This window comes from Mirounga angustirostris, unplaced genomic scaffold (assembly GCF_029215605.1).
Source record: "Mirounga angustirostris isolate CCGP_5_RB_7025 unplaced genomic scaffold, mMirAng1.0.hap1 SCAF_3, whole genome shotgun sequence".
NCBI lineage: Eukaryota > Metazoa > Chordata > Mammalia > Carnivora > Phocidae > Mirounga > Mirounga angustirostris.
This window is the reverse complement of record NW_026991711.1, coordinates 66,318,893-66,334,830: the sequence shown is the minus strand read 5'-3', so window position 1 is coordinate 66,334,830 and position 15,938 is coordinate 66,318,893. Positions and strand designations below refer to the sequence as shown.

General features: G+C 31.0%; 1 protein-coding gene across 9 annotated transcripts in view; it reads left to right on the top strand.

Annotated features, from left to right (window-relative positions):
* Window positions 1-15,938, top strand: part of NBEA (neurobeachin) — a 680,995-nt gene that overhangs the window by 225,414 nt on the left and 439,643 nt on the right. For all 9 annotated transcript variants that reach the window (XM_064586204.1, XM_054506303.2, XM_064586203.1 and 6 more), the window contains 4 exons: window positions 944-1,097; window positions 9,515-9,695; window positions 11,691-11,821; window positions 14,946-15,053. In XM_064586204.1, the coding sequence (XP_064442274.1) occupies window positions 944-1,097; window positions 9,515-9,695; window positions 11,691-11,821; window positions 14,946-15,053 (574 nt within the window). The remainder of the gene's footprint in view (window positions 1-943; window positions 1,098-9,514; window positions 9,696-11,690; window positions 11,822-14,945; window positions 15,054-15,938) is intronic.

The following is a 15,938-nucleotide window of genomic DNA, read 5'->3' as shown; positions in this document are numbered from 1 at the left end:
CATCAGACTCCCTGCTCAGCGGGGAGTCTGCTTCTCCCTCTGACCCTCCCCCTTCTCATGTGCTCTCTCTCTATTCTCTCTCTCAAAAAAAAAAAAAAATTGGATGAGTTTTTGTTTCAGTCTTTCATAAAATTGAACCTCTTGGTTGACAGAATAGGCTGTTGGCATCCGTACGGAAACCAACTGGCAGCTTTCCTTGATGAGCTTTTTGACATGTGGACACCATTTCATGTCTACAGCTGTTTGTGGGATGTTAAGGAAAAAGTGGAACTTCAAAATCGAAAAACAGACCAAATTTGAGATATTAAAATTGAACAAAAAAGAACAGTTGATCATGGAGTAATCTCTTTTTTTCCCATTAGAAAACAGTTCATATTCTTGACAGACATCAAATTAAAGCAGTGTATTTTTCTGGGTATCTAAGTTGCATGTTTTGTATGGAAAAGCTGCACTGCTGACCTTTAAGATATTTTTCCTCCTTTTATTCAATAAGTCCTTGAATTTTTGCTGATTTATTTCTATTTCCCTATCATGTTACTTCTGTGACTAGCAGTATACATTTTCAATATGGCTGGTCACAGGTGGGGCTGCAATCTGGTGATAAACAGAAACTGCCTGAAAGGTAAACTTAGAGTTAACTATCTAGTTGTTCTAGAGTACCTGAGGATGGTAAATAAGGAAAATTGATTTCAACACAAAATAAACACGTACTGTAGTTTTAAAGCAGAAACCCAGTAATGAGTTAATACATTTGGGTACAAAGAAACCCTGCGGGGATGAATGTTAAGTCTTCGGTAGTATGATATCTCAATTGTAAATTATTTTCTTTTCTAATAATTCCATTTTAAATTTGCCTCACTCTTCAATATTTTTTACTTTATAAATGTTAGTTAACTTCATAAGGTAAAATGTTCATTTGTGTTTTGTTTTTCTGCTCTTTTAGTCATTCCACAAAGTCTGTAATGGATTTTGTCAATAGTAATGAAAATATTATTTTTGTACATAACACAATTCACCTCATTTCCCAAATGGTAGACAACATCATTATTGCTTGTGGAGGAATTTTACCTTTGCTCTCTGCTGCTACATCACCAACTGTAAGTACTTTGCTTCCATCTAGTGGTGTATTTTGTAATTACCTGACTAGAGCCTGTCAGCAGTGTTCTCTACTGTAAACAGATTTTAAGGAGATACGTTCACCTAAGGCAACTTCTCCCCATTTCTTTTTGTCAGTGTTGGGTTTCAGCCATGTGTGTCTGTGAAAATATTTCTCTGGTGATTTGATGAATACTTTTGAAGGAGAGCCAAAACTATAAATGACTTAACTTTATTTCCCATATATTGCCTATTTCTTCAAATATATATTATGGTAAAAAAAAATTTTATTCTATTACTCTTGAAATTCTAAATACAAGCACATGGTTATTGTGTAAGTAAATAGAGTCATAAATCTAAATTTAGAAAAAAATCATTAGATATGCAAAACCTCATGTGAATTGCTTGAAATATTATTTCTAAACTTAATATTATTTTAAACTATATATGGGACTTTTACATTCTTGTTCTCTGAGATTTAATCTTGAAGCCAGCAATCTGCTTCCAAACGGAACCAAATTAATGAATTCTTACTTAAAACTTAGGCACCTCAGATAGAAAAAATATAAATAACATACCACTTTTACACTATTTGAACAATTTCATAATCCTTAAAAAACTCAAAAAACTTTTTATAGACATATGGGCTGTAATAGCATTTGCATGTGAATTTATCTAGTTCAACATTTATTTAAAAAGATACAGCTGTCTTTCTAGATAAAACATTGAAATATATTAAGTTTTAAAGGCATTTAATATTAACTATATGTTTAAAATATAATAGGTCAATGTTAACTTTATATTTTAGTTGTAGTTTAAAAAAATTTCTGGTTTATATTTAAAAAAAAAAAAAAAAGACTCCATAGCTGCCTGCCCAGATAGGAAAGAATGTAGAACTCTACTTCGCATATTGACTGTGTTCCTGCCACCATATTGGAAACAAATCCATGAACCCAAAAGGTATGCTCTCTCCACAGAGAAACCTGCTCTTTTGTTAAGATGTCTTTTACTTGGTGGAGCAGTGTTTCCAAATTAATCTCTGGCTTTATTTCATTATTAACCAGCTTTTCTTATATGATTCCTTTTCTCACTATAGTTTTTTCAGTGCCATCACCCCCAAAGTATCACTGAAACTTAAATATTGGCAGCAAAAGATTGTATGCCCAACATCTTTCCCCCCTCACAGGCATGTACACTTCGATTTCATCCATAAATTTATTCAAGAAGTTGACAAGGGAAGCAGGCTAGTTCAAGAAGGAGAGCAGCAAATAGATCATCATTATTAGGGCCTTAATGAAATTAGCAGCTAAGCAAGGAAATGGAGCCAGGAAGAAAAATAGTTGATGGCATGTGAAGAGTGTAGATATCCTGTGAGATTATTGTACCTACCATCCCTTCTCTTCAATCTCTGATTTCTCCTGGTGATTTACACCAAATTCAGGTAAATCAAGAGTTGTGTATGATTTCCAAAATGAATTCTAATATTGAAACAGAGGGTTTTTTCCCTTCTATACATTAAAAACTGAAAAATATCAATATTCTCTCCTGACATTTTTCTTCATCATATAAAATTTTTTAATGTTTTCTGAATAATCCTTTGTCATCAAGAAATTTTAAAAGGTTGTATTGAAATTCATTTTATAATATTATTTTAAAATTTTGTGCAGAACTGAAGATGACCTCTATATAAAATTAGTAGTAGGTATTAAAATTTGTATAAGCTTGAAATACTCATATTACTAAATAGTCTTCCAAATTTTAAAGCTGAAAGATCTCCATCAAGATAGAGAAAATATGAAATTACTAAAATAAATTGTCCATAAATGTTATGATTTACATACTATTTCACTGCCCAAATTTACTTATTTTTTATTTTGTAATGAATATATAATAAAGATACTGACATTTTGAGGTTTGACTTCCAAAATTATTACCTTTGCAGGGTGGACCACTATATTTTGCAATTTGAAACTACTTATTGCTTAGAATACTCTTTTTTTTTTTTTAAGATTTTATTTATTTATTTGAGAGCGAGAGAGCGAGCCTGAGGTGGGGGAGGGAGAGGGAGAAGCAGGCTCTCCGCGGAGCAGGGAGCCTGCTGTGGAGCTCCATCCCAGGACCCTGGGATCCTGACCTGAGCTGAAGGCAGACGCTTAACAACTGAGCCACCCAGGTGCCCTTGCCTACAACGTTCTTAACAGACTTAGGAATTCATTCAGTTGTAGAAATTTTTTTCATTGTCTATTTCTCTATATTTCTGTCATTTTGGTTCTTTAACTGATTGTACCTATGCCTGGTATAGAATAGCTGATTATGTTCTTGGAATAAATTGCTTCCTTAAAAGAAACAGCCAGAATGTTTTTTCCCACTTTATACTGGTAGAACCATGATTGGTGCTGACTACTGAGTATTGTCTTCTCTTACTTGATTGTGTAACATTCCTGTGAAAAATTGTAATGTAGTAGAGGGAGAAAGTTGGGAAAGAGGAGATTAAATAAAGAAGACAATTAGAACTGCATATATAAAGAGCTTTTGACTTAGAATTAACATGTAAAAATCCAAAAGTGAAAAAGGAAGCATTGACAGTATACAGATTAGCAGAAGAAAACATTGTCATGTAGGTGCCATTATAATTTCAATCCTAGATACATGAAGAGAGAAACATTTGATACTGATGTTTGAGTGATCTCATGATTTTGTTTAGGTTTGTGTAGTTTTAAAAATATTTAAGATATTTTAAATATTAAAATATTCATTAAATGCATATGTGCATGAATAAATATGAATAATGATGGATGCCTGTGACTGGCCAACTTTTTCTGTATGGGTCAGATGATAAATATTTTCAGTTCTGTGAGCTACATGCTATCTGTCTCAACTACTCAACTCTGCTATTCTGCAAAAGCAACCATAGACAGTTACATAAAGGAATGTGTGGGTTTGTCTCAATAAAACTTTACTTATAAAAACAGGCAGTGGGGCAGATTGATTTATGGGTCATAGTTTACTGACCGCTGACTTAGAGCATGATCCTCACATAAAATACAAATGTCAGAGTATAATGTTTTAGTGAAAGCTATTATTTATTACTGACCATTGAAAATTCAGTAGTTAGAGCTTAAGATAAACTCATTATTTCCTATTAAACAAGAACTTGAATTTGACTTACTGAATATTTAGTTTAATTTTTAGAACAATTTCATCGAACGTTGTGGTCATTATGTTCTATTAGAAGATATGTAACATTTCACATTCAGCCATACTATTTTTTTTTTAGCATTTGACATGTCTAATATTGAAATTGTATTTAATTTTGAGAGGGTAAATAGAATGCTACGTATTCTTCTTTTTCTATTTTACCAAGGTGACCAACAATATTAGTTGTATTTATTTCTACTAGCAATGAACATGTGGACGCAGAAATTAAAAATACAGTACCATATGTAATCACTCAATATGAAATACTTAGTTTTAATATAACAATAAATATATGATATTTTTATTCCAAAAACTACAAAAGACTTGTAAAAGCAATCAAAGATGGTCTAAATAAATGGAGACTATACCATGTTTATGGGTTGGAGACTCAACATAATAAAGGTAACCCTTGTCCCCAAATTGATATTTAGATGTATCACAGTTCCTCCCAAAATCCCACCAAAATTTTTTATAGTTATAAACACTATTTTTTAAAAAATTCACATGGGATAATTAAAACCGTTTTGAAAGAATCATTATATATTAATCACAGTAATCAAGACTGTGTAGTATCTTAAAAAGATGTAGTTCAATGGTCAGGAATATGTCTTTCCCATTTCTCAGTATAAGTGTGGATCTCAGATAAGTATGGAAATCTCATTTTCATCAAAACAGAATTGTTTCCCATCATCAGTGAGATTCAGACACAATCTTTTTGAAGTTAGGATTCAATATAAAGTATATGGATTATGGATTTTGGCATGAGATAAATCTGTATTTTAATCTGGGTTCTACCACTTACTAGATAGGACCTTACTCTCAATTTCTTCATTTATGAAAAGGTGTTAATTATGCTTATTTAACAGGGAGTTTGTGAAAATTAGGATAAGTAATAAGTGTAAAGCTCATTAGATGGAGAAGGCTCTTGATGTTTCCTTCATTTAGTACCCTTTCGGAACTGTTTATTCAGATCTGTGTCATGATAGAGTAATTTTCCCATTTATAAAATAATCTGCCATATTCAGAATTCTAAAATAGGGTATCTGAGGCAAATTTATTTATAATGGGTGATTCATTTTGATGGCAAAAGATTTACATGGTATAGTCTTTTTGTCTGCTATCCCAATGGGATTGGCATAGTGGTGGTCTGTTTTCTGCTTTGGGATCTCATATGCATATACTGATTTCCACTAAGGATAACATTTGTGTATTGCTGGTTGCAGTATCATGTAAGAAAAGTTGAATTGTTTAGATTAATGTTACTTGTAATATTTCAGTGGAAACTTTAAGGAAAAAAGAGTATACATATACAGTATTAGTGAACCCCTTCAACTTAATATTCATTGAAGAAGCAGGACTTTTTGCAATTTTAGCTTTGCCTAGATTATTTAAAGTCCTATGTAGCATAGAAAATAAATTACAAAAATAGTTTCAAGTCTATAAATTAAACGAGTGGGTTTAACTTTAGTACCCAGGGAAAAATTTTAAACTTCTTAGTATACAGTTTGACCAATCTTTGGTTTTAGAAAGAGGAATTATTTTTGTTGCTATTGATGTTGTTTTTAGAGTTAGTATTTCTATGACTAGTCAGTTGAACCCTTTCTTTTATTCTCTATATGTTGTACAAGTTGGTCATGAGTGAAAGCAAGGAGTTGTAGGAAAAAAAATGAAGAGAAGCAAAGAACATGGATCAAATACAAATTGCATAATCACTTTGTGATTTTAAGTTGATCATTTTGGTCCACCATCCAAAACACTGAATGTTTAGAATTTAATTCAGTGTCATTTGTCTATTTAAAAAAATAATAGTGACTGATACTTCTGGCTTTCCTAATAGTTTCATAATCATGAAAGAAGAGCAATATTTTCTGTCAAAAAAATGATGACAAGATCTTAAATTTAGTTTGTATTTCCTTACCATTATCAGAATGTGGAGTTAATTTACTAATTACTGGTTTACTAATTACTAAATTACTAATTTTTTTGTTTGTCTCATAATACTGATCATACTGTAGTATTCTCAGGAGGCTTTTATGCATTTTCCTATACAGTGTACCATGAAAATGGTGTTTATTGAAATTTATGCTCACATATATTTGTTGTCAAAAATCAGACAATAAGAATAGTTGATGACTTTAATTGTGAAACTTAATTCTAGCCACACTTTTGAATATATTGAATATAATTCTTAGTTAAGACTCTGAAATTTAGTATAATATCTATATAGTTAGCTTAGTTCACATGAAGGCCTCATTAGTGTATCAGTAAGTTCTTTTCTAGCAAGGGAAAATGGTTTTTAAGTTATAATCACTACAGTATTTTATTCTTTGACTCCTGGGATTTTGATCTATAGGAAGGGCTCCAAATATTTTAAAAAACAAATTATAACATGATTCCTTAATGAAAATTCTAGAAGGTTGGTATAAATAGTTTATTTCCTTAAGTCATTCCTGCCTAACCCAGTACTGAGTTAGGGCTTTTACAGAGACATCATATTAGTTTATTTATTAAAATGCTTCCTTAGGTATCTGCTAGGAAAATATATTTATTTTATAAAATAGAATATGCATAATTTTAGTATATGAACTATATAAATATAAATAATTTATATGTTATTTGGGCAGAGTTACTCTAATGAAATAAAATAAACATTAGTCTAAATATTTGATATTTAATCTTAATCATATGTAATTTATAAAAGGAATATCTCTTCTAAGAACTTTGCTTCTAATAAAATAAATATAATTTTTAATATATTACTTTGTGTTTCAATTTTACATTGTATTTTTATTTAATTTTAATAATTTCCTTTTCTTGTACTTTTTTGATCTGTTGTCTGTTTTGTCTAATGCATGTCCAGGGTTCTAAGGTTAGTATTACTTCAGTAATTTTCAGGTTTTCAGTTTTCAGTTTTATTTTTGCTTATTTATGAAATTTTTGACTTGGTTATATTTTGAGTTTCCATACCATCTTTAATATTAGACCTATCTTTGGTATATTTAAAATATTAATTAAAAGGACTTTTTCTCAATGCATTGATGAATTATTATTCACAATAACCTTTAGACTAAACTATTGTAATATAATGAAAACAAATTTCATTCATATGTACAATCAGATGTTAGTTGGTTCCAATGAAAGGAAATTGGATGGGATATATATTATTTTAGGATTTAATAATAATCATATGTGAGTGATCTTTATTGTTAAATGTATGTTATAATGTTTATATAACATTTCAGCAAAATTATAAATTACTTTTATATGGAATTAATTAAGAACTCCCTTTTTGGTTTTTTGTGTTAAGAATGCTTTTTAAAATTTTATTTTCTTTAGTCAAAAACAACAGTTTGGCAAATTACATGGCTGATTAATAATTCTGTTAATAATTTCTGTATGTAATTTAGTCATTTAAAAATGAAAACATATTTTGAAGTTTAGACCTAGTAGACCACAAAAGACATGAAAATAAGACCATTAACTAATAAAGTGATAACTAATAAATAAATCTTACAATTTGAGTAATTCAAAATGATGAATTTCTTTGAGAATGCATCTATAGATATTATAGAATTCTAATATTTTTGAAAATTTATTTAGAACATTTGATAGACCTAAGCAATGGCCAGATCTTCCATTCCATTATAGACACTTGTATTAACTGAGATTTGAAAGAGTTCTTATGTAAAGTTTTTTTTTTTTGCTTTTTAATATGAACTATTGTGTTGTAATCACAGATTTTTAATTCATGCTATGAAATAATGCTGTATATCAATGAAGTGCTAGGAAATAAGGAATCTGTATTTAAGAAATCCAAGTAATGAATTATTTCTTTAGACCACAGATACTGAATTGGCATAATGTAAATCAACAATTGAAAACAAATTTTTGTCTATTTTCAAGCTCATTTTAGAGAGAATGGTTTTAACACTATTTTGCTTTTAAATGGAAGGAAGAAAGGTTGTTACATTTTATACTCCATTTAGAATGGAGTTTAGTTATATAGTGCTTGCAGTAGTCACCTATCATTTTTATTATCCATCTTGTGCTCAAGAAGTGTTTTAAGAGTTGTGTTGTTTTTGTTTTTTTTTATCAGTGTTTCCTGCTGACATTTCCATTTTAATGTGAGCAGGAATCTGTTTAGGTAGACTGATGGGCATAAACAATATCAAAATGGAACATTAAATAGGAGTAGATACCTGTAATATATGCTTATGTTGTAGTTGAATTTATCATTTGGTAAAGAAGTAAGGTTAATCAATATGGCTAGTGTGCCCATTTTCAGAAAATTTAAGCAGTAGTACTTTTTATTTATAAAGCACTTCTTACTTTTCTCTGCCCCTTGTGGCACTGAGAAAATGAGGCCTAGTTATAATGAACCAAAATAATTAAAATGTTATATAATACAGAATGAAAACTAAAATAAGAAATGTTGCTGTTGCTTATAAAATACAAAGTTACACATCTCCAGAAATACTACTTTGTGACATTCCCTTTGAAAGCATGAAATTGTATTTTATCATAGACAATATTTTAGTGAAAGTATAGTTGTACCTAACTAGAATGTTACTGATGCTTCTTATTGCTAGTGTCTTATAGGTCACAAATTAATATCTTTAGAGGAATTAGTGATTTTCTTGATTATTTTTACCCTAGATTTTTATTGTATGTATGAGATACCTAGTGACTTAGTTTATTCTGAAATGGGTAAGAAATTATTATGTGTTCTCATTTAACAGTTGTCTCATTTTGATGCCGATTGGAAGTGCCATATATCTTTACTATTACTCATCACGCATTTATACTAAAGAGAAGTTAAAGCATATCTTTTAATAAATGAGAGTGAAGATTTTAGGAAAGTATCTATTTTATATCTTTATTAATAAAATAAGACAAAAGTAGTAAAATATAGATGTGTAATTATTCCTAAATATCTTTATGAAATGATCTTAAGTTTGGAATATAGTTTTGTAAGTGAGACATTTAAATTTATCCTTCATTTTAAAAATGGACTTTTCCTTTATTCAAGGATAATTCATAGGTAAACTAATTAAATTTAACAACCAGTTCTTTTGATATGTGGAATCAGTTTATAATTTATAATTTATTTTGTTTAGAAAATATACTAGATATGCTGAACTACTGTTTACCTGTAGCATGTATGTATATGTATTATATTTCCAAATTTTAAACAAGACTTAAATCTTCTACTTTTTTAAAGACGGAATTGGAAAATATTGAAGTGACACAAGGCATGTCAGCTGAGACAGCAGTAACTTTCCTCAGCCGATTGATGGCTATGGTTGATGTACTTGTATTTGCCAGCTCTCTAAATTTTAGTGAGATTGAAGCTGAAAAAAACATGTCTTCTGGAGGTTTAATGAGACAGTGCCTAAGGTTAGGTAAGTCTGTTAAGAATAATGGTGCATGTTAAATAATTACCTACAGTTTAGTTTTTTGATGCTCTGTGGTACGTAAAGTATTGATGATACAAGTTAATGATTATGTTGTATAGAGATTACATTGTAATTCTTGAGAATTACTAAATTAAAAAAAATGTGCTATCATCACATTGGAGATTTCATGAAATTGATCATCTTTAATGGATTATAATTTGAAATGAAGTCAAATATATTTTGAATTATTTCAAAATCAATAGGACTGTAACATTTTTCATTGACATGATTTTAATGTAAATCCCCTTAGGACTCCTGTTTTGGTAAACTAATATAGAAGATAGTTGTCCTGACCCACAAATATGTTGGAAGACCAGTGACATAGTTTTTATACACAGAATGCCAAAGGATAAAACTGACTATTCCAATGTCATTGTTTCTCAGAGTAAGCAGTTAACACTAACAAACGTTACTTTACTATACTGTTCATTTACAACCCTGTGTTGCAAAGAAAAGTTAGCATTGAAAACTCTTAGTAAATTTAGTCCATCTCTTTACATCCATTCTTACATATCCTACCTTTCTTAAAGGGGAAATTTATTTATACTACTTAGACTTTACAAGGGACCAGCAAGCAATCGTTTTTATACTTGCCTTAGAGCATGAGTAGGACACAAGAAAGTAAGGCATTACATAGGAAGAAGTTTCTGACGTGTACTCTTTTTAACCATAATTTTAAAAATTATATAAAAATCTACACGTGTATAGTTTCAGGGGATAAATTGTTCTGATCCAAGGTAGGAATAATAACTTGCTTTAAGAATGATGGAATGAAACCTACTTTTTTCCTTTTGTATTTCTTAAAGATGGGCAGGTTAAGTGGAATCATTTCATAATCATTCTAATGGAGAAATTGACCACATTAACATCTCTCTGACAATCAACAGGTGTGGCATAATTTACTGTGGCCGCTATGGACATATCCATTGATAATTAACAATAGCTGACAGAGTTAACTCTGGGACAGAGAAATTTTTTTAAGTACCTCAGTATCTTAAAACCAGCATTTATTTGGTTATTCTGAGCTTTTATTTCTGAATATATTTCAAAGTTATACTGCTAATTTCATTTTTATCCCAGTATTTCCTAGCCAATTTGTTTTTTTGTCATCTACAGGAAAGTTTTATAAGTGAATAATAACAAAGCAATTATATATCAATCTGTGCTGTCTACTCTTCTAAGCACTTTATAAATATATTAATGCAATTAACTCTCAGCAGTCCTGTAAGGAGGTTACTATGTTTATATTCATTTTACTTATGAGGAAACTGAGGCACACAGAGTTTAAGCCGCTGGCCCAAGATCACATAGTTCATACGGGGCAGAGCCAGGAGCAAAATTCAGGTGGTCAGATTCCAGAATCTGTACTGTTTATTACTATATGACTTTTTAAAATAAGTAAATAAGTGAAAAGCTTGTACGTGTGGAATGCTTATTGACAGGGCTGTAGACTTTCCCACCACACAGAAAGGTGGGTGTTGGGACTCAGACTGTCTGCACTGCGGTGCTCTGTCACTTCCTGAAATGGGGAGCTGTGCTCAGTTAGTCACCAAGTAGTCATGTTACTGAAGAAGTCTTGTCAATCAGAACAGCTTATCAAATGTGAATATGAAGTTTCAAAAGTTTTTATTGATCTGTGAAATTCAGGATTTTAAACGATGGAGGGGGGAGATATTAGGAAGGGATATATTGGGAGCTTCAGTAATATTCTGTTCCTGCAGCTGATTGGTAGTATATGGGTGTGTTGTTTTTATTTTTTAACTACACATGTTTTATATGTACTTTTCATTACTGTATTTCATAATTTTTAAAAATATTTGTTCTAGTTGGTTTTAGGAATAATGAATGGAGAAAAGGGAAAGAAAAAAAAAGCTAGCAACTCTTTTCAACATATCAGAGTCAAGAACTTATATTAATAATATGCTTTTGGTTTTTAAATAGTTTGTTGTGTTGCTGTGAGAAACTGTTTAGAATGTCGGCAGAGACAGAGAGACAGGGGGAGCAAATCTTCCCATGGCAGCAGTAAACCTCAGGAAGCTCCCCAAAGTGTGACCGCCACAGCATCTTCAAAGGTAATTAAACATTTTCTATGTTAAATATAATGTACCTTAAAATTTGTTTTTTTAAGTCTGAGAAAAAAGTAACATGGTATTGTGTAAAGAAAGAGAAAGGATTTGGTAATCAGACCGCTGTAGGCTTCTTCGGTGCTGGCTTTTCTTCTTCATAATTGTATTACCAAGATTATTTAACCTGAGACTTGCATTCTTTGTTTATTCAATGAAGGTACTAATAATTCTACTTCATAGGATTTTTGTAAGGATATCAGTACACATTGCTCTGAAAGTTCTTAGTTATTACTATTTTTCATAGTTAAATATTTTCACAGAGCTCAATATATGAATTATACTTTTTAAGTGGATATGTTTTTGGTGATAGATACTCCCATAATATTATTGAATGCCCAGGAAATGAATGAATAGTGTATTTTGGAATATACCAGTAAATCTCATTTTAAATTAGCTCTTTATCACATGTTTAACTGACCCTTTGCATCACATCAAAGTTTTATTAACATGACTTTTATAGTCCTGCATGACTGACCCTGGCTTACTTCTCCAACAGCAGCTTTATCCTCTTACCCCCTTGCTTTTGCCATTTTAGTCACATGATAGACTTTAGTTCATCAGAGAATCTTTTTTTTTTTTTTTTTTGTCTTCAGACTTTTTCATAGGTTCCCTTTGCTTGAAGGGTCCATCCTTAACTTTTCATCCAGTTAAAATCCATTTGACTCTTGGCTTCAGCTTAAGTGCTACTCTTTGGGGAAAATGTTTTCAGATACCCTTACTGCCACCCCAGTCTAGGGTAGTTTCCTCTATTTGATATTTTCATAAGACCCTGTATGTCTCATATCACACACTACACTTGTAACTAGATGTTTGATATTGACAAACCTTTTTTCTGCTCAGTAAGTGAAGACTTGAAATAGAAGTTTAATTCATTTAAGTAGTTCTATGGCTTCAAACTTCTGTAACTTTCAAACAGAACAACCATATATTTAATATATATTGTAGCCTCTTTTTCAATTCTGTCAGAAAACATTCCTATAATAATCAGACCATATTTTATTGCTAACAAGTCTCCAAAGTGTTCTCCATTGCTTAGAAAATTAAATATGAACACATCAGCAAGAATGCCTCATGTTATTTGTGTAGGCATAGTAGACTGTAAGTTACTTGAAGGTATGTACATATCTTATCCATCTTTGTAATTCCAGAGCCTGTATATATAACACTGGCAGTACTCTGTCCAAAGAGCAGTAACTCTAGAATCAAACAGGTCTGAGTTTGTATGCTGGCTCTACCCCGTAACTAGTTTTGTGACCCAAGACAAATTAGTCTCCTGTGCCTCAGTTTTCCAGGCTTTAAAATAGATACAAATCTTAATTTACAAGGTGTTTCTATGAACTAAATGAAAAGCAGTAATTAAAGTTCTTAGTTAATTCCTGACACACAGTGAACTTTCAATTAATAGTAATTCCCTTCCTCTCTCTAGCAGGTCTATATACTCATGAAATGAATAAATAAATTAGTATTTTTGAGAGCTTTGATCTTAAAGTGTCTGTAATGAATTCACTAGATAATAGGGAACTTTTCAAGACTGTCAAACTAACTATTACTCTGATTGCAGAACATGGAGAGAAAAGTCCAATGTGAAGGAATTTTGTAGTAATTTAGTTGAGCTAGGCACTGTCTCTTTAGCAAGAACCTTGGCAATGAAAAATGGTTAATAAGCTATAGATGCAGAAATATTAGGGGAAAAGTGGACTTGGCAAGAAAACACATTTTAAGAAAGCGAGTCAGTGGACCTGGCGAGGGAGAGTTTTTTTTTTCTACTTGTGTTTATGCATTTTTATGTGATTTTAGTAAGTGAACCGTAGATAATTTTGATGAATACTAATCTGTGTAGACTTGCCTGAGTCATACATCTTCATTGGACCTCACTTTCTATACTTTGTAAAAAAGAGCTTTACCCATAAAAAAGTCTTTATAAAGATCAAATTCAATTGTGGATATGGAAATACTTTATAAAATATAAAATGATATATGTAAGTTCAAATATTTATAAATTTCTTCATCTGTGCTGTAAATTGTGTCCTTTTCATCTCTGCTGTAAACAGTGTGTTATTTTCTTTAATCATCCTGTGATAAATATTATTAGCTTATTATTTAGATGATATAGCTGAGGTCCAGAGAGGCTAATATCTCACCTAAGGTCATATCCTGGTAAGTCGTGGAATTATAATGGAAACCAAATAACTAAGCCCTATTCTTTTCACTATCCTGTGCTGCAGAGGAATCGAACATCTTAATTTAAGAGTGAAATATCATAATTGAAGTGTATAGAAGATTAGAAGGAAGTTTATTTATTTTTAATTAGAGTAACAAGTTATTCTATTTGCAGGAATTGTATTTGGTACTCTGTGTATATGACCTAATTAATCCACACAATCCTTAAAATGTTGTATAAGTGATAAAGTACTAGACTGAATTTCAAGGAACCTTGTTCTCTCACTAGTTTGCTATGTGAGACATTAACTTAAAATTTGTAAGGTTTTGTATCTTCAACTTTAAAAAGGATTTTTGGTCGTTATGATCTTTAATGTCTTTCAGCTTTAATATTAAGGCTATGACTGCATTTTTTTTTGTTTACCTTTTTTAGGTTTTTGTAGGTCATAACATATTTATACATATAACATCTCATGCAATGTAATGTAGTAATCTCGTATGTTATAAAAGCATGATGGACAAATGAACCCAATGACTCAAAGAGATTTATTAAGTAGAGATTGGGAAAGTGAGGCTCAGAAAATTTTAGTAACAAGTCCAAGGTTACACAGCAGAGTTTGAGTTCAAATCCTCTGAAGTCCAAGATCAGTCTCTTTTCCGTGTCAGTCTTACTACTTTTCTGAGTCTATTGTGGTAGCTGTGGTGATGAAGAACAAGAACACTACGAGTAGGTGAAACTGTGACAATAGCAGAGAGGAGAACAGAAGAAGTGTCTTGTCATAGAGTGTTCTTGTCAATAAATGTTACTCAGTGATGGGGAGGTAATGCCTAAAGATACTAGAAATTACTCTCCTATATTAGTTTCTGTATTATGCTATTTTCTCTTTAACAATTCTCTTTCTTTTTTAAGACTCCATTAGAAAGTGTTCCAGGTAACCTTTCTCCTATTAAAGATCCTGATAGACTTCTTCAGGATGTTGATATTAATCGCCTTCGTGCTGTCGTCTTTCGGGATGTGGTAAGTTATATACCTGCTTGATTTCCCAGGAAAAAAAATCTTCCACTATCATTTGTGTAAAAAAGTTTAAATTTTATAAGAAAGCTGCAAGTACAACTAAATGTCCTAATGTCAAGAATTGTAGGTTTAGGACATACTTCTGATTATAGAATGATTGAGCCTTTGCTTTCTCTGAAAGCTTATTGATACGTCATTTTTTTAGGTGATGTAAAATTTTGATTTAGTTTGTGTGTATGCTAAGACTGGGGATAACCTTGAAAAATTATGATTCACTTTGTGTTGAATCACCTACTTTTCTCTTTTGTATTCCTTGCTCCATTTCTAGGTACTATGTTGTTATTATCAACGTTCTTTGTACTATGGATAAAAGGAATTAATTCACTAAGGTGTTACTGGCAATTACTTTTTTGAGGGGCAGCAATTACTTTTGAAAGAAGATCTGCGTTTTAAAAATGATAGGTATTTATGAGAAGTTGAGTTACAAAAGTAGCTTTGTAAAGCTTAAGGAAAAGATAGCTTATGGAGATGGTTTCTTGGAACACCCCAGTTATATGATCACTTATTCAAGTAAAGATAAGATTGGCCTTTTCACAAATCACGTAGAAACATATATAGTATTTTACAGCAGATTCAATATTGACATTACTCCTTAACATAGTTATTGTTTTCCAGCCACTTTGGAGTCTGTTTTTCTTATTTTAATTGATGATTTATGAAACACAGAAGAAAATTTATTTATTTATTTTAAGTAGGCTCCACACCCAGTGTGGGGCTTGAACTCAGGACTCTGAGATGAAGAGTAAGAAAGTCTGTATTTTAAATTTATATTTAACAATAAGTTGGATGAGTACTTTGTACTTTAGAAAGTGGTTAAAACGTATATAA